Source organism: Thunnus thynnus, chromosome 1, assembly GCF_963924715.1.
Source record: "Thunnus thynnus chromosome 1, fThuThy2.1, whole genome shotgun sequence".
Classification (NCBI taxonomy): Eukaryota; Metazoa; Chordata; class Actinopteri; order Scombriformes; family Scombridae; genus Thunnus; species Thunnus thynnus.
This window is the reverse complement of record NC_089517.1, coordinates 20030750-20050656: the sequence shown is the minus strand read 5'-3', so window position 1 is coordinate 20050656 and position 19907 is coordinate 20030750. Positions and strand designations below refer to the sequence as shown.

General features: G+C 43.6%; 1 protein-coding gene across 5 annotated transcripts in view; it reads left to right on the top strand.

Moving 5' to 3' along the window:
• Nucleotides 1-19907, top strand: part of zfhx3b (zinc finger homeobox 3b) — a 346552-nt gene that overhangs the window by 240577 nt on the left and 86068 nt on the right. For all 5 annotated transcript variants that reach the window (XM_067589268.1, XM_067589255.1, XM_067589264.1 and 2 more), the window contains 3 exons: nt 10965-13487; nt 13665-14244; nt 17250-17746. In XM_067589268.1, coding sequence (XP_067445369.1) covers nt 11001-13487; nt 13665-14244; nt 17250-17746 — 3564 coding nt within the window. In that variant the 5' untranslated portion in view covers nt 10965-11000. The remainder of the gene's footprint in view (nt 1-10964; nt 13488-13664; nt 14245-17249; nt 17747-19907) is intronic.

The following is a 19907-nucleotide window of genomic DNA, read 5'->3' as shown; positions in this document are numbered from 1 at the left end:
CTAGCTAAGCAGAGCACGGCATCACACATTCCCATCTGTGAAAGCCCACAACCAAATAGCAGATGATAATTCTTTATCCTCACCCTTTAGCTCCCTTTGTCCCTTTTCACTCTGTTTTTCATAACATTTTTCTCTTCGACTGCACCGTCTTCCTGCCTTTGTGTCTTATATATCTGTCTGAGGACTCATCCCATACATGTAAAGCATGAAAATATATTTATTATTCATGTATAAATCTTTTGGCTTGGCTGGTGGGTTGGCAGAAAACTGGATCACTGGCTAGTTTAATATGCCTACACATGCATACATCCAAGTCTATGCAAACGTACATGCTCATGCACTAAAGATATGTGCCTGTCCTCTGAGGAATGTGTTGGTTCTCTTGCAGTGTTTGACCTTCAGACCCCGAGCTCACGTGACTGAAATTCCACTCACACATACACACATATACATACAGTATGCTCACACAGCACACATGCACTCAGCTACTTTTATCTCCTCACTCGGAAATAGAACCTACACCACTTAAAAACTATAATAATACCCACAAGGTCCCGCAGCTCACAGATAAGAAAGCCCAAAGATAAATAGCAGCAAACAACACCCATTTAAATCTTTTTTTTGAGACTGTTGATCCCAGTAATTGGGAGTCTTACCATGAATCCATGTTGCATGGGTGCTCTAGTGTTCCCCTACCTAGCCTCAGCTGTGCTACGCTGTGCTCAGCAGGCTGCCCAGCTGGGGCCCAGATGTGGCAGCCATGTCATGCGGAGCTGGGAGGCAGAAGATAAGAGGCTGATGGTAGGCCTCCTCCTTGGTCTTGGGTCTGTTGCGCAGCGGTTCAACTATATGTTGCGGTTGGTGCGATCTGAACTTTGACAGCCCATGTCATGCTTAATGCCTCACTTCCCAAATACAGCTCGGTAGGGCTGATTTATATCTACCAGGTGCTACAGTGTGCAAGCAGCTCTGGGATGAGAGGAGGCATGTGGCCATTTCATTAAGGCAGATGAACAAGGACTGCAGTGTGTGTGTGGAGATGAGGGGCAGGAGGCTGGTCTTTCTCAAATATAGCTCCACACCACTGTAGCTGTCACAACAGTCAGAACAGGCTAGGAGAGGAGAGGAAGAAGAGGAACTTATTAACACACTCTGCATTTCTTAAAATATCACACCAGTTTTTGCTTCTCCCTAGCTCTCATTTGTCTGTTCCCTGTTTTTTTCCCCCATGCTCAGAGATAGGATTTTTTAATGTGTTTCCAGCCCATGGGCATTTGCCTCCCCAAATTCACGTGCCTGGACACTTGTAGACACTATTGTGCCAAGTTTTGGTGAGCAGCCAACAGCTTTAATGGTCATATATTTGTTGATTTTCTTTCAACTTCTGAGCAGGTTCTGCTGTGCAGTCGAGATGATTTAACCCTGCCTTTGCTCTCCTTTTGTGGGGGTTGTCACAGATGAAAATGCTTGCCACTGAGCCTCATCTCTCTCTGTGCCACGCACACACCTTCCAGCTATAAAATTCAGGGGTATACATTACACATAGGAACTGTCTTATTATTAACAATTACATTTTAGAATGGGTTTACTCTGTTTCAGTTGTAGTTTGATGGCAGCAGCTTTCCCTCATGTTAGACAGGTCTCTCTGGAGGTCTGTGGCAAAGAACAGAACTCAGATTTAGTGCATATGAACACTTATGATTACTACTGCAGGCAGAACTGTTGTTTTTTAGTCACATTTAACCTCTTTATTTCCTGCCAAACGGCAGTGTTTTTCTTCACAGAAGGGTCTCTGAACGCTGTGGTCGGCTTTGTCAGTGCTCAGCGTAGCTACAGAAATGCTGTTTGATGTTCCTTACACACTTCAGAGTCAAGTGTTGAGGTGTCTTTCAGCGTTGCCCTCCAGGCCACCTTGTTAAACACTTAACAAGTTGTTTTCTTTTTGTTTTTCTTCCCTTTTCCTCTGTTGACAGTTCCTCATCACTGCTCCACTCAGAAGGAATGCACATCACCTTCCAAGGTTTGCCTTGGAATCTGTCCTTGTAAACCATAGGGCAAGCACAGCTCTCCTTTTAGGATGACAATTGCATCAAGATTTGATTTATGAGTGTTCTGTTTATAAACTGCATGTGTAAAAATTAGGCATCCCATTGGCATGTTAAGACTGAAGACATATTAAAGTTTCTTTTCATCTCAATGAAATGCTCTCATGAGAATGAGGTTAGCCACTCAGCTCAATACACAGTGTGGCTAAGTGTGAGTACTAACTAGCGTTGTATGCTTCTGTGGCACTAGATTAGCCATGTATTATAAGTCAGTGATATCCACTGAGGTACGGATCCTGTTAATATTCACAGAGGACTTGTTACCACTCCCCTTTGTCATTCTCAAACATAAAGCCATCTTTGTTTTTAGAGTTTGAGACGAGTGTCTCGTTGCTTTGTTTTTCCTATGTGTTTTGACATCCAGTGTCCCAAAATTTCTTGTTCACTTCCTCTTTTAAAAGACAGCACATTATTCTTTTAACTTTATTAACTCTCATAATTCAGCAGGGTAAGGGGGCAATAGAAAACACTTTCCCCCTGCAGTTCTTTCCCAGGATAAGGGCTTCAGCTAAGCAGAGAGGAATTTGGGCCAGGCCTCATAAAAAACGTATTTGTGTACCAGAAAGATTTTCGCTTTTCCTTTCTAAATCTTTGTCATTAATGACTTTAGCAAATGTGAAGGGGGGAGTGAATGGTTCGGCTGTGCAAGGTCTTCAAAGGAACCCTCTAATTATTTACCCAGGATATCCTACTCTAGAATTAGAGGCCAGGTCACCATTGGCTTTCATGCCTTTTTTTCTGAAAAGAAATAATTTCCACAGAATGGTTTCACTGGGACACCCTCTAATCCCTGTTCTGTGTGTGTGTGTGTATGTGTGTGTGTGTGTGTGTATGTATGTGTATGTGTATGTGCACACGCTCACATGTGTGAGTGTGCGCACACGAGTATGTGTGAGTGTGAGTATGTGTGTGCACACATGCATATGTGCATGGGACTGCACCACTCCTCAGTATGAGGTGCATAAAGGAGATAGTAAGTTACCATTTTCCACACATAACACTGCATGACTTTCCACATCTCTGCTCTCACCCTAGACAGTTTTCACCCACATTACTCAGGTTTCCTGGTCATTTGGCCTTCACATGCCTTCTAAAAGGGATCTTATCACCCTACTCAGGTTTAGACACTTAACAGAAGACTGGGCCTAACTCTCAGGCTTGTGGCACTGCCTCACTGTTTCACTGCTGAGCCTCTGTGTGATTTAACTCAGAAAACACCACATTAATCCATATATTGATGTCCTCTAAAACTTCCTTTAGCGTTTTGCTCAAGGAGTGTATCCCTTTAAGAATGCTCTGCAGTGGTTTTTCGTCTAATTCCAGGTGCCAGTGAACCCAGTGTTTTACCAGGTGCAGGACTGGGTCATTACTAAGGTATTTGTTTTCCAGATTACACAGAAAGGCCCAGGATTATAGACATGTTATCCATGTCCCCTGTCTGTCTGTCAGGGCATGATCCCTGCATGGAGCACGGGTCCTGCGCCTCTGTATGCTGTCATGCCTGCTGGAGATCCCTGAGACCACACCCCAGAGCTACCAGGTTGTTCTGGGGACTGGGGGCAGACCCCCTTCTCCCATCTCTCTGTCAACAGGGGCTTGGTATGCTGATCAGTGTCAGCTATCCTTAATGGAAGTAGAAGTAGTGGTAATGACATCTCCCTGTTCACCCCAATCCCTCCAATCCCTAGGGTTTTGGATTGCAGGGTAAGGGAGCAGAAGGGGGGTGCGCATCAAATTTAGCCGCAGCCCATGGACAGCTGATGGTCTCTCCAAAACATTTACATAAAGCCCCACAATTGTGATAATAAACCATTTTATCATTGGGCTCCCAATCAATAATGCGGCTTCTTAAGGTTTAATATTTCAATGGTATTGATCATTTTAACAACTGTGTTTGTGGTTGGCTTGCCTTAACTGCAGCACTGCTGGAAGATGTGTATGTGTGTGTATGGCACCATGTGGTCTTGCCTTTTAGGCAATAGTTTCCTGTAATAACATAAATTAGTTTCCCACCTCCTAAAAGTAGAGTGATTCTATATTTCTCATTTCACACAGCATTGCAGAATTTTGTACATACTGTTCTGTCTTTAACTTTCATAACAGCAACATTCCCAAATACTTTAAGTTGCAGTCATTGGTTCACTTAACCCCCTATAGCACCCTCATCCTGTTACTATAGAGCAAATGAAATGGAATGAGTGCAAACAGAAGCTATGAAAGCACTGTAGTTAGCAGATTTCACTTCCATCCTCTCTTGAGAGAACGTCTGCTTCCCGCAGATATAAATAGGGGCAGATTTTATAATTAGTAGAAATGAAGGTCCTGGGGCTCAAAGACTTTGATCAGCACATTTCCCCCTTATCCCTGACCTTTCATTGGACACGTGTCTTTAGCTCTCTTGCTTTCTCTCCAACTCCCTATCACAATCCTACATTCTGTATCTCTGTATCTTCTCCCTCTTTCCTGCTAATCTGCAAATATTACAGAGTAATATATATCTGCAAATATCTGTCTGGGATTTTTAAACATTTTACATTTAGAAATCTTCCCAAGGATCATGACCAGTATGTTGTTTTCTGATTGATTAGTGCTAGTGTCAGACAGACCAGTGTACAATGTATCAAGTGTCCTCTCAGTGTTTCTGCATTCCTCACTATGGGAAAGTCAGCACTGCATGCTAAAGGATGCGAGGTTCCATGTCAGACTGTTGCAAATCACTCAATATCCATGTCTGTTGGTTTAAAATGGCGATGTGTATCTAACTAATCTGATAAGTATTTGAAAGACACAGCTAGAAGTTATAGAAATCTCTCTCTCTATCTCTCTTTCTCTGTCTGTTTTGCAGTTTTACAGACTACCTACTGTGTACAAGTGTATACTGTGTGTGCTCTGTGCACTGGGTTGCCTGGGGGCGAACGTTAGTTTGTGCCGATAGCCCATCTCTGATTATACATCAATACCTTAATTCCAAGGATAATTTATGCTCTTATAAATTACAAAGCTTTCTAAACAAACCACATGGGACATAACAGGAAAATAATACAGTGCAGTCTTTCAGTATGGTTTGTAAATGAAGAAAGATAGCTTGTGGCTGCTGTAATGAGAAGTTACTTTTGTACTAATTAAAATAGTCCCTGCTCATTTTATTCTTAATCTGGCATTTTTCAGAAACCTGGTTGTCATTTTATTTTTAGTATCAGTCTTAAAACTTGCACTTGACTTTTTGGCTAATTTGTCTTTTGGATTTTTTTTTTTTTTTTTTACAAACACAGTCTCTAAATGTGTGCATATTTAAATAGAATGTATTTTGTCAGCTCACTTCATCTCTTCCCCTGTACTGAGGTTTGAATGAAATGATATGAGCCTTCTCACATTTATACTCCCAGTCTACCACAGAAGCCCCCCCATGCTGGTTGCTAATTGGCGGGAGACTGGGAGCTTCCTGCTGTGTGTACGCTGCTTCCCTTTGCTTTGCCACCCCACCAGGTCTTTCACCAACACTCTGCAGAACCCAGTAATTAACCCACAGCTAATTAACTACTTCTAATTACACCAGCACGCTGTTTCTATCACACCCTCCAAAACTGAGGAAACACTCTAGTGCCATGTGTAAATCCCTTCTGGAGGGTTTTGGAAGTTAGCTGAGTTCTGATCAGATCATTTAATCAGTCTTCCCTGTGTATGAGTTACATGCAGTTCTGCACTGTGATTTCACTGCTGCTTTGTCTTAAATCACTTTTCTTCCGTTCTGCAACATGGAATGGATTAGCAGAATTTGATGGTGTTGCGTAAAGGGTAAAATCATTTTCAAGGTTCTGTTTCAAGTCTATTAACAAAGGAGGCAATTGATACTGCAAACAAATCAATTTTGCCTTCTCTGGCCAGTATCGCTAGTGCAAAATGTTTACTAAATTGAGTGCTGTGAAACTACAACAATCAGCACATTGCCTCCTGGGTATTTGAGTTTTCTTATATTGTAATCAGCAAGGATTATTTTAACTGTAGTGATACAGTATACTTATTCCAACACTAGATATTTGATGCATAAAGTACACGTTCGAAACAACAGTAATGAAATCTGGATCTGCATCTCGTCTCTATAGCACCCCACACTTCGATGTTTTCACCGGCTGTAACATGACAGAAGCTGCATGCCTCAGTTCTGCTATCTCTGAGAAATACTCCCAGACATGCAAGTGACCTACCCCCTCTACTCACACACACTCATGTAAACACACAGCACTGTTCTTCCCCGCCTCAGACTCAACACAGCCATGGCTATTTCTGTTCCACAGACTGATAGCTCCTACTGAAGATCATTGATTTTACGGGAAGCCCTGTTTACAGGCTGAGTGCCATCGACCTGAGGTGACTTTTTGCCTCCTGCTGTTGGAGCAATACTGGAGCACCCTTATGTCTGCATTAGCAAAATGGTAGACAGAATATTTACAGCACACAATAAACAACAATGCTGTATAACTGCACATGGTTAATTGTCAGATTTACAATGTTGGGGATCAAATAGAACACAAACCCCACATACCTAATCTAACTATAATGGTCTTTTGTCTAGCAGTGGTAAACAAACTTTTTTGGCTCACATTCCCAGACAAAGTGACCCTGTGACAGTCTATGACACTGAAAGATAATATGCATTTTTTCCCTTTCAGACTACTTGAATTATTGCCAGTGTTATTATTTCTCTAAAAAAAATCATTAATCACAAAGATTAACAACTTAGTTTAATAAAGTATAGTTGATAAAGTTGACTCATATTTTTAGTATTAGAGTTTACTTTCATAATTTTATGCAGTGTTTAAAACATTTTTTTCTGTATAGTAAATCATTTCATGACACTTGTACACTGGCATGTAACATAGTTATTCTTTTCTTTAAACCTATTCTAACCCATAACTGTTCTTTAGGCTAGTAGGCTACAGTTATTTTTGGCAGAGAATAGATTGTAAAGAAAAGTAGAAAGAAAAAAACTTGCATTGCAGTGCCAGAAATGTAAATTCGCTCACTGTAGTTTTAAAACCAATATTTATATATTTTATAAGCCATGTCAGGCATTTAAATAGACTTATGTTAAACAGTGCAATGCATGCATGTCTTTATTGGTGATTAATTGGAACTAACCTAGGAGATAAACCTGGGCCTCACTCTGCCTGAGGACTACAATGGTTCTCCCATCAATGAGCATGTCCCTAGTGCAACATCAAAGGCCTTCCCCTGCTTTATCAATAAGAACCCTTCCTTCCCACATCTTCCTGTAACTTGCTTAGCATTCACGCCATTGATTTTCCAATTTTCAATAAGCGCCCCTTACCCTGCGGTGGCTGGCCAGGCTCTGTGATGGCTCAGAGACCGGACGCAGACAGGCAACATCACTGAGGGACAATTGAAAATCAGATCTAGTGTATTGTATTGGATCCTCTAGGCGTATTAAGAAACTGCTTTTTTTCCATTTTAAAGAGGTGTTCCCTCACTGTTAACGTGGATGTGGGTAGGAGTAAGGGTCAAAGCTGCATCATGTCCATAGCCCAACAGTATTCACAGAGTCAGATCTAATTCCCTCAGGAACCCCTGGAGAGCAGGCTCCTCTGGAGGCAAGGCCAGGCCTTCAGGCAGGTGATCGGGCATGCTTATAATCAGATAGTTCCTTAGCCTTTAAGTCCTCCCTCAGTTGGCCGGTAAATCCCCCCTAATGAAAGGACCCATAACTTAAAACTTATCTCATTTTCCATCCCTACCAAATGACATCCAGACCCACTCTCTGACAGTGTTCATTAGGACTGAGGCCTTTTCATAAGGCTCAACCTTATCTGCTTTGTTAGGGTGGAGGGAGGAGGTGCAGTATGACTTATTATTTTTTTTAATTTTTTGTCAGAGGAGGCCAAAAGAGAGAAGAGAGAGCCTGGCATAAAGTCTTTAAAGGCAGGTGGCAGCAGGAGTGTAAGTTACACCGTCAGGATCTTTGCATCAGAATGCACTCCCTCAGATCAGCTCAGGAATCCTTCCTTTTCTTCCCTCTGATTATCTCTTATTGTCAGCTAAGGCTTGTTGTGGCTGCATATAGCTTGCTTATTGTCAACTCAGTGGGCCCACATTGAAAATTACGATACAACTCAAGGGTAGAGGCCATGGCAAGATAACTTGTTTTGTGCAGTCAGTGGCACTGCTAGTATGCAAAAGTAAATGAGAATTCTCACACACATTACAGTATATAATCTCACATAATACCACTCAGCAGTAGTCACCTTTAGCAGGCTGTTCCATCATTTTGATTTGTGGTTATTAACACAGTCAGCACACAGAGACACTGGCCTCCTCCACTTCCCCTCTTCTTCGACCGCGTCTCTTTGTCTGTCTCCCGGACTTGTTTAGTGCCTCCCAGAGATTAAAGCTTTTCCTGCCTTAAACAGGTGTCACTGAGCCAGGCAGACCTCAGAGAGACAAACAGCGTTATATCAGTGGGCCCATCTGCGACTTGCCGACTCCAGACAATCCCATTGCTCATCAGTAACCACTGCAGGTTATTGAATTACACCATCTTGATTTTAAAGGGCAATCCTGTTTTCTGTAAGCAGTGGACACACCAAGCTGGCGCAGTGCTCCAGCACTGATCAAGAGTCATCGTAGTATCCTGTCTACTGCTAATTGCTTCAGGTATCTTACGGCAGTAATAGGAATGGATGGGTACATACCCTCAGTACAGTACACTTTAGCCACTCTGTTCAGACTCATCAAGGCAACTTAGAACTTTAGAGGTCATTGTGAACTAGCAGTCTTAACTACTAGTTGAGCATGTGGGCCCAGTGTTCCCAGGCCTGGTTGAGACAGGCAGTGGAATCTGGGGAGGGGCTGATAGAATAGATTACAGGAACAAGGTGTGAACACTCTTTTTCATTTCATTTTTCATTTTCAGACAGGACACATGGAGACTTTTTTTTTCTATGAGGCAGTCCTTTTAGACGAGTCACATTTTCTACTTTTTTAAATTTCATTTTGTGTAGTTTATCCAAATGCTTTTAGTTTGGAGAGTCACTGTCTGTTTGACATGCAGCATTTTTTCTAGCACTAGTCTCACTGCCCTCAGTCCATTTGTGTGAAATGGCTGTTGAGCTCATAGCCTCTTATTAATGGAGCAGATAATAAATACAGACCAGTAGGACTAGTATCCCCTTACTCAATATGGCAGCCATCTCTAAATCATGTCTGGCTGTATAAAGCAATCTTGTTAATAAGCCAGTCAGTCTAATATCTTTCATTTCATATGCAAAGCAAGATAGGGGTCATCAGGGTTAGTTCTGTAGAGTGTAAACAAAATAATCAGGTGAACTATTCAACAGAAAATGTCTATCCCCGGGTATTTATGACAATACTGACTATTATATTTCCTGTATATTTCCTTAATCAAAGTCATTGCTTTCATTATAGTAATTCTTACTTTATTTTTACTTTGCCCACAATATGCTCTGTATGCCTGTTATTGTTTATACTAAAGTCTAAATACACACATCTATTATTTTTGTGTGAGTGCATATAGGCTGGAGAGGTTTCAGGTATGTTCTGTGGGAGGGGAGCTTCATCAGACATTCATGAAGAGTGAGACAGACATTATCAATCTCTCCTCTCCCTCAGTGGTTAATATGTTAGGGTGTGGGGGTAGACTCCATTGTGATCACAGCTGAAATTTGCATCCCTAAGTAAATAAGTAAATAAATCAAGTGCAAGCAGTGAATGTGCTAATCAACTGGGACATGGCAGTGAGCTTGGTGCTGGGAAACTTTGCTCATGTAATATTCAGCACTGGCGGGTTAAAGGGCAGCCCAGAGTTATTGGTTTCAGCCCGATTGCCCCCTTTAATCAATGTTGGCTGCATCCCTTTAATAAAATTATTAGCTCAGCAGTATCTTGCGTTATCATTTTATCTCTTCTGCACTCTAAATTGCAGCCTGTGTTGGGCCTCTCAGATGCTCGGGGCATAGCCAACTCCCGAAAGCTCAGCTCCCATTTATTATTTCAGAGGCGGAGGATGGCTGGAGTGTTTGAAACCAGGCTGAGCATAGAGGTTATTGGATGCAAGATCTAAACACAGCTGTGGTGAAGTCCCGACCCAGCTTATGTATTTTGGGCTCACAGAAAATACTGCCCTTATTCAAACACATCTATTTCAATAATGCACATGTAGTATACTCTACTTATATGTACACAATTTGAAAACTGAGTGATAATGATGATACTGTCAAGCATTGTGTTTTTAGAAGCAGTTTTCCCTTTTTCTTCAAGTTATGTAAATGTTCAATGTGCTGATGGGTGGCTTCTCAGTGTCTAATTATCTCACAACGAATCTATTTGATCCATTAAGTTAGCCTGTTTCTCCTTTTTTCAGACTGCAAGTTAATTAAAAACGGATGTAGGATTTGCAGAATATAAGATTAGGGGTGTTGTTTGGAAGGTGAAGATAAAAGATGGTACCTTCCTGATATGGCAGGAAGATGAATCATCGACGGCTTATTAGTGCTTGTCTCAGGTATTGTGTTTAAGTACCTAATCTAGCGTAATGAGCACGGTGTCATTTTTCCAATTATATCTCAGACTTTTTGCTCTCACCCAATGTGCCATACATTTTATTTTCTTCATTTAAAGTTCCTATACATAGAGTCCCTTTCATATATTCTGTGTCTGATCTTTTCTTAATAGGTATAATCATGTTTAGGAGAATATAGATATTTATGTTTCCAACTTTTACAACGTAAATTAATTGTGTGTGCCCATGTATATGTGTGTATGTTTACATTAAACATCCCAATTACAACAATAACCTCTTATCTCACCCCATTTGTGTCTCTGCAGGCCTGGATGCGATGAACGCCTCATGTAGGCATCAGCATGGACAGCTGTGAGTCTCCCGTGGTTTCTGGGACAGACGATGGGCTCAGCTCCTCCCAGCAGCAGCAGCAGCAACAACCACAGCCCTGGAACGATCACTCTAGCTCGCAGGTTCCTTGCACCAACCAGGCCCCTTCCCTGGACCCCCTGTCTCTGTCTGCTCCCTACCCTTCTCAACCCCAAAACCCTAGTGCACCTCATGACGGGGTGAGAGAACTACAGTCCCAGCAGCAGCAGCTAAAACAGACATCACCCCAGGCCCACCGTGATATCTCTGCCACAGGCCAGCTGCATTCCAGAAGAGAGGGTCTTGAGGAAGAAGAGCAAGAGGGAGTGAGCTGTGGAGAAGAAGAAGAATCGGAAGACTTAGATGAAATGGAGATTGACAGCTGTTTCCCAAGTCTTCAACCCTTTCCTGGGGTGCCAATGGCATCAGGGGGAGGGGGAATGTCCACTCTTTTGCATCATCAGCCCACACGACAACAGGGAGTGCCAGAGAGTGGGAGTGAGGAAGGAGAGGAGGAAGAAGAAGAGGAGAGCAGTGATGTGGAGAACCTGGCTGGAGAGATAGTCTACCAGCCAGATGGCTCAGCCTACATCGTAGAGAGCCTCAGTCAGTTGATCCAAAGTGGTGGGGGCATGGTACCCGGCATGCTTCCCACAAACTCTCTCACCAGTGGGGGAAAACCGGGAGAACCTGCTGGGACTTCATCCTCAGTCTACCCTCAGATCATCAACACGTTCCACATAGCCTCGTCCTTCGGGAAGTGGTTTGGCAATTCAGACCAAGGTTTCCCCAATACCTCAACCATGGCAGGCCTAAGCCCTGTCCTGCACAGTTTCCGTGTCTTCGATGTGCGGCACAAAAGCAACAAGGATTACCTGAACAGCGATGGGTCTGCCAAGAAGTCCTGTGTATCCAAAGATGTTCCCAACAACGTGGATTTCTCCAAATTCGATGGGCTGGCCCTATATGGCAAGGGTAAGCCCATTCTCATGTGTTTTCTCTGCAAGCTGTCCTTTGGCTATGCGCGTTCCTTTGCCACTCACGCCGTCCATGACCACCGCATGACACTGTGTGAGGATGAGCGGCGGCTGTTAGGGGACAAGCATGCATCTGCCATCATCCAGGGCATTGGGAAGGACAAAGAGCCCCTCATCAGTTTCCTGGAACCAAACAATAAGAGCACTCCTCTGCCATCTACCCTGCTCCCCATTAACTCTGGCCAGAGCTTCTATGGCACATTTAGTGGTGTCCATCTGGAGCCTGGAAGCAGCAGCGGGGGCAGCGAGACCCTCCTGAACAAAGACTCTGACTCTGGCCTCCAGCAACAGCAGCAGCAACAAACCCCACTCAGCTCAGTCCTCTCTCTTGGTGGGCTGAGCATTCCCAAAGCGTCCACTCTTACCTCATCCCCCGGCTCTGCCAAAGACTCCATTGCCCTGCCCAAACAGGGAGGGAGAACAGAGGAGCCTGGTGGGAAAGAGTTGACATGCAAGGGAGCGGATGGGGACACTGAGAGACATGAAAGCAAGGCACACCTATCAAGCCAGATGGGGGGCTCGGAAGAAGAAGAGGAACTGTTACTAGGGGAGGAGGAAGACGAGGTGGAGGCAGAAAGCACGGCAGTGGCCTGTGGTGGTAACAGTAGCAGTGATGGGGGTGAAGCGGGGGAACCAGCTGTCTCAAACCAAAGCATTTCCAAATCTCCTTTATTAATGCCTAGTAGCGCTCTCCAGCCTTCTGCCTGCACCTCTGCAGTCAGTTCTACATTCAACAGCAAAGCCCCTGCTTCCACTTCCTGCTCTGTCAAGGAAGAGGGTTCAGCTGCAGATGGTGGGGGGAGGACCTCAGAGCTCCCTCTGAGCTTTAACTGCCAGGGGCCCACTGTTCCCATGGCAATGGCAGCAGCCGCTGTCAGAAGGAGCGAGGATGACACTGCTGGCACTTCCTCCTCACCTCTGTCCTCCAATGCTGCTGCTGATGAAAGTGCCAATCGAGATAGTGCCACAGCTCCAGAACCAAATGATTGCCCGGCAGAGGGAGAGGAGGAAAATGGAGCCCTTCTGCACCATCACCACATGCACCACCATCATCATCACCTGCACCTTTCATCTCATGGCCACACTCACCCCCTCCCCGGGGGCTCCTGTGACATAACAGGGATGGGTGAGTGTTCACAGAACCATGGGCCTGGTGGCAGCGGAGGAAGTGGGGTAGAATGCCCCAAATGTGACACCATTCTAGGTTCCTCACGCTCCTTGGGTGGTCACATGACCATGATGCATTCACGCAACTCCTGCAAGACACTAAAGTGTCCCAAATGCAACTGGCATTACAAGTACCAGCAGACGTTGGAGGCCCACATGAAAGAGAAGCACCCAGACTCTGGAGGCTCCTGTGTGTACTGCAGCAGTGGTCAGAGCCACCCTCGTCTAGCTCGTGGAGAAAGTTATACCTGTGGATACAAGCCCTTCCGGTGTGAGGTATGTAGCAAAGATATGTGGTGATGCTCCTTTTATTAAGGAGTGCAATAAAGTTTTTTTGTGTTGTTGATTTATTGAGCCATTTAGATTCATGTAAGATGTAATTGGTATTTTAAAGTAATGTATTTAACACTTGATTTTCACACAGTTCAAGACACAATGTCTGATATTTTCCAGGTGTGTAACTACTCCACCACCACAAAGGGCAACCTAAGCATCCACATGCAGTCAGACAAGCACCTGAACAACATGCAGACGCTACAGAATGGAGGCTCCATTGGCTCTGCGCAAGAGCAGGTGTTTGGACATGCCCCAGGAGGAGTGGTGGCTGTCCCCTCAGTTACCCAGGCTAGCAGCCATCACCCTCCCCACCATCACCCTACACAGTCCTCCACCCATGTGGCCGGACCTTGTGGGGCTCCCTCGCCGACCAAGCCAAAGAGCAAACCTACTTGGCGGTGTGAGGTATGTGACTACGAGACCAATGTGGCACGGAACCTGCGTATCCACATGACCAGCGAGAAGCACATGCACAACATGATGCTGCTCCAGCAGAATGTGACTCAGATGCAGCATGGCCGACTGGGCTTGGGAGCCATGCCCTCACCGTCTGAGGCCGAGCTCTACCAATATTACCTGACCCAGAACATGAGCCTTCCACCAGGCCTCAAGATGGACCCAGCTGGAGCTGAAGCCCAGTTCCTCATGGGGAGCTTTCACCTGGATCCCAACATGGCTGCCTTGGCCCCTGCACTTGGTGAGCTAGGACTCTTATTTTGCCTCTCTTGCTTTCAGAAATGTCCCTAGTTGCCCACAAAATCACCCGGTACAGTTCAGAACAATTTCTTTAATGTGAATCAGTTTCACTTGGACTTGATCTTGAATGTAATTTTATCGAATTACAAAGCAACATTAAATAACGTCATTCACTTTTTATTGATTCAACAGCACACAAATTGAGGTGGAGTACCCATATCTTACCTCTCTACACTGCTATATATACTAGGTATATCACAGTTCTTTAGTTTTGGCATCTGGCTTTCTTTCTCTTGCTCGAAGGTATGCCTGGCCTAGTGAACTTGACATAATTTTCCCATTTTACAAGCAGAGTGCCAGTGAAACATGAGGGAGTGGGAAAGAAAGCGGATCCATCTGAGACAAGTTTACAGGGCGGCTTACCCCAGACCCTCAAAATATTTCCTTACACATAATGTACATGATAGTAATGTACATGACAGTAGGCCTATGTTCATTGCTTTAATCTCACATGCACAGTAAAACCTTTTAGTGCACAAGACCAGTCTGCCAATTGGTTTCATCTACAAATGTATATCTATAAATGTGCCAAGTATCAGGCAGAAGCCCAGAGGCACTTAAATTAAGACTGTTTGTCTTCCCTCTCACACAGTCCTTAAGAGGACATCTAAGTGACACTATATCTATGAAATTTTGACTGAAGTTCACTTTATGACACCCATTTTTTTTGCTCACAAAAGGTGAGTTATAGGGCCAAACCTCAATGTTCTCTTCTCCCTGCCTTTCCCCTTAGGCAGCCAGCTTCATCCTTTTTATGTCATTATTCCCAAACTGCTGCTGAACTTCACCACTGGAGTTCTCTGTTTTTTTCTAACTTTGTAATTGCAGCTATAAATTTTATCTTGGTCAAAGAAGGGAGGTTAGAGGGCTCAGCATGGGTAATTCAGCAGCATAGCGGAGTGTTTGGCGTGCCAGTTACAACCCCACAGTTTGTACAGACTTGTCTCCAACTGTCGCCAGTTCAAAGACACAAACAAGAATTGATTGCTGTGACTAATTCTTTTTTCCCTCTGCTGCCATCTGGTTCATTTTCCTGTGAGGTGAGTTCTAATAAGCATGTTACAAGGGAGGCTATGATGACACAGTCTAGGCCCATAAACTACAGTAGTGTCATCTTTGGTCACACTTTAAGGAACTCTTTGAGCCATCTTACACAAACAGTCTGATATTAACTCTACAGTATGATACATATGGCTCAGTAAATCTCTGAGAGAATCCGCCATCACAAGAAGATCTCAGACCAGACGGCTAAAGTGAGAGATGCTCTTTCATACTCTCACTATGGATTTTGACTTTCCAGTGTCTTACTAAAGAAATAGATGACATATGTTGACCTCACATGATCTCAGCCTCCTGGTAATCCATGTTCCCATGATTCAGCTACTGTAGTGAAAGGAAGATGTGAGATGGAGTTAAAGAGAAGGAAGGGAATGTGACATTCAGCTATTTGTGCTGATATTTGTTGTCTATCGTATACTGTGAAACAGCACAAAAGACAAATTCAAGAGCTATTCACTGAAGCGTTCATTTTTGGAAAATGAATAAACAAAAATGATTATGTATAAACATCATTGTAAAAATATTTGTGTAAATGTAGACATGGATTGACATATTTACTTTACACTATTATTGTTTCAGTATAAAATAACTTATGTGAAAATAGATGTAAAGCTACAAATCAGTCTTGGTCTAATGGTTTACAACCAGAATTTAGTGAGGAATAGGATCCAGGCTTGTTATAAATCATTGAATCCATAGTAATGGAGCATGAGACCTAGGTAGAAATGAGAGATGTCAGGTGCAGGAAAAGACAGCACAAGGATACCAATTGGGCATGTATGTTTGGATCTGTGTGTTTTGTAAGAGAAAGTGTGTAAGGATCTATGACCAGGGAGCTGGGTCTGTGAGTGATTTCAGGGGGCTTCTCAAAGGTCTCCCTCTCTTGGCTATAAAAACTCAGGTAATGGAGAAAAGTCCGAGAGCAGGCTGCATACTGCAGCAATAAATAAAAAGGAGCTGCTGGAATTAATTTAGTGTAAAGCCAGGCGGGGTCAAGCCTGCATGCTCAGTCTGGGCAGTGAAAGATTAAAGATCAGCAAGCAAAGGCAAAAACTCCGGCTGCTCCTACCTCATTTTTTTAGCATTCATTTTTAAAGTCAGCCTTCCCAGACTGTATAGACATCAGTTTTGTGGTTGGTGTCATAGGATATGAGCATGCTATTTTTTTTCCCCCCTCTCCACCGTTTAGACTCAGTACCGAGCAGAATTAATCTGTTAGGTGTCCATATTGATTTAGAGGCAATCTGGAGAGAAAGAAGCAAAAGAATACAAGCAGAGAAGTGGATTTTGTTGTATTATGATTCAGTGAACAAGGGCGATTTACAGTAATGTGTGCTTAGGAACTCCTTAGTTCTTCAGTAATGATAAAATAACTTTTTCTCTGGGGCTCTTGGCCTCTGGAGTTGATTTACAGACAGGCCATGAAAGTGCACCAGCCCAAACATGGCAACGTTCACTCTCTGGACGTGTGAGGTTTTGGTCCTCATGGGAAAGTCCAGGGTGCTTTTTCTTCTTTTCCCAGCTCAAAGCAAGGCTAGCTATAGGCCCATAAATACATAAATGCACATTGTTCTCTATGCAATATTAGAGGAGAGCATGGCTTTTTAGAGTTGAAGATTCTTACTTTACCTGAGATGTTATCCATAATGGAAGCGGCACAAACTAATACTTCCTTTGGAAAACATTTTACTTCCGCCTGAAACAAACTCAAACTAATAAAATAATAACGTACACATCCTGAAGTAAATAACTGAGAAATAAAGTGATCTGTGAAAACTGAACAATGATTTAGACCGTAAGATAAATATATGTATGTAATCATGTTAATTACTTTATTAACCTTTTCCTCTTTCTTTTTGGCTGTTTTTGTGTTCCCACACATTCTAGTAGGTGGAGAGATCCCTATGGATGTGCGGCTGGGCGGTGGGCAGTTGGTGTCCGAAGAACTGATGACCCTGGGAGAAAGTCTATCGCAAACCAGCGACCCCTCCCTCAAGCTCTTTCAATGCGCTGTGTGCAACCGCTTCACCACTGACAACCTGGATGTGCTTGGCATGCATATGGGAGCTGAACGCAGCCTACCGGAGGAGGAGTGGCGTGCTGTGGTGGGTGACTCTCACCAGTGCAAGTTGTGCCACTACACCACTCAGCTCAAGGCCAACTTCCAGCTGCACTGCAAGACAGACAAGCATGTTCAAAAGTACCAGCTGGTGGCCCACATCAAAGAAGGGGGCAAAGGCAACGAATGGCGCCTGAAATGTGTGGCCATTGGCAATCCAGTGCACCTGAAATGCAATGCCTGCGACTACTACACTAACAGCCTGGAGAAGCTGAGGATGCACACCGTCAATTCCCGCCATGAGGCTAGTCTCAAACTCTACAAGGTTAGTGGTCTTCAAGCTCCTTTGCCACAACCACCATTCAACATATCTTGACAGTGTATCACAATTTTCATATCATCACCAAATATATACATAACAGGGGGATGAGAGCATGGAAGAGAGGTAGGATGTCAGTAGCATGGACATTTAGAACCAAAAACCTGATTTTTTCAGGCAGCAAAATAGCCAACCTGCAGTATGTTAATGCTGTCTGTATTATCAAACCATTTGAGGTGCTATAATACGACTGGGAGAAGTAGTGTTTGTGTCACATTTGGGAGTATTCAGCATTCAATTGAACTACGATGAGTTTAACACAAATGGCCAAATGTGTCTTTAATCCTCTCCCTGCTAACTTGATACTCCTCCACAAGACAGTAAATGTTCAAGTGTGTGCCCACTACACTATCCTTGCTGCTCTGCCAAGGCATGGACGACAGCTTTGCAGTGTAACCCTTACCTTCCCAGTAGTCATACAGAAGCAGGGCCACACTGCTGGCATGAGAAGAACATGGCAGGTGGAGCTGATTTGGAGGCTTAGGGGTGAATCACTTGGAGACGAATGAAGAAGTGTGAGGAGACAGAGGTTTGGTGCTAATACTCCTCGGAGCAGGAAAGACTGAATCGTTCTCGACAGCCGTATTGATTTTTGCTGGACTTGGAGCTTCACCTTCTCCTCTAATCATTCCATAATAGCCAATGGATGAACACTCTCCGAACAAATGGCCATAAATCTAACAGGCCTGATTCCACTTAGGTACCTATCCTGTGTGTCTGCGGCTTCGGCCATTCTGCGCTTAACCCAAACTGGCATAGCTGCGCAAACACACACAACAAAACACATACAAACACTGACAACACATAGTCCTGGTAAGCCTACACTACATACACACCAACAGAATCTAAAATATAATGCACTGTAATGTGCACCGTCTCCCTCTAGTAGGTGTTGCTTTTTAATTATAGTAAGCCTACTCCATTATCAAGTGTTTGACTCTTGAAAACACAGAAAGCAATTTAAACTATTCTATTGCTTGACATTTTTGTACTGGTATCTATTACAGTATGACTTCCTTTGGAAAGGAGGCATTAAAAGGCATGCGAACAAATGTGCTTCTTTAAGCATGGTGTCTTTAATCACATTAAAAACTTACTGTAGGTGAAGTGGTTCATTTATTGTAAACCTACTTGAAAAGGCTGTCTATTTGAAAATCATTCAGCATTATGAATGGTTCCTCAGAACCACAGGCATGGCAGACAGGTTTCCTTTTTCACAAGGCCTTTGTACTGAAATAACAGTGAAAGAGAGAAATCAATTTTCAGTGTTTTGTTAAAGGGGAAGGTGAGATGCAGGGCTCCAAGTAAAGCTGTTAAAGAGGGCCAGGGGACACAGGAGGTGTTGAAGGGAGAATGTACAGTTTGGCTTGTCAGTCTGTCGTTTGCACCGGAGAGGACAACAGGAACACTTCCATATGCACAGGGCACTTATGGATAGACACAAATATGCAACATATATGTGAATATGTTGAGTCAGTTGTGAGACAGCAGAAAAGCATATGTCCTTGTGTTTTTCCAAGCCCATGGTCATCCTCTCCTGGACTTACCCTGGCCCACATTCCAATGACAGTCTCACATTAGACCAAAATAGACAGGCTCTGGCATCCTCTCTCTCCTCCTCACACCTTTGGAGGGAGAGACTTGTTTTGTCTCACAGGATATGGTGCAGTTTATATTACATTATATGCGTGGTTTCCACTTTGCTGTGAGCCCAAAAGGCAAAAGAGAAACAGGTTTTTTCCTCCTCTGTCTCTTTTTCCGCTCAAGTTTTTAAGAGAGAAGAGACATATGTCATACTGCTGCTCAGGCTGTGGGGGATTAAATATGTACAACACATCCAGGCATGATCATTTTTTATGACTTAAGCCTCTTAAGTTGGCTCCATATTTCTTAAAACCAATTGATCTTCTGAGTAAGAGTGTGTGCATTTGTCCAGAAATTACCTGCTCTCTCACCCTGAGACACCCTAGTCCACATAATCTTGCCTCATCTCAGACACTACTCAAAAACAAAGATGTACACTAGTTGACAAGAATTATTACAGTATTATATGATTCACAAATGTGATTAGTGGACAACAAGTACATGGTTGTGAGGCCTCTTGGTA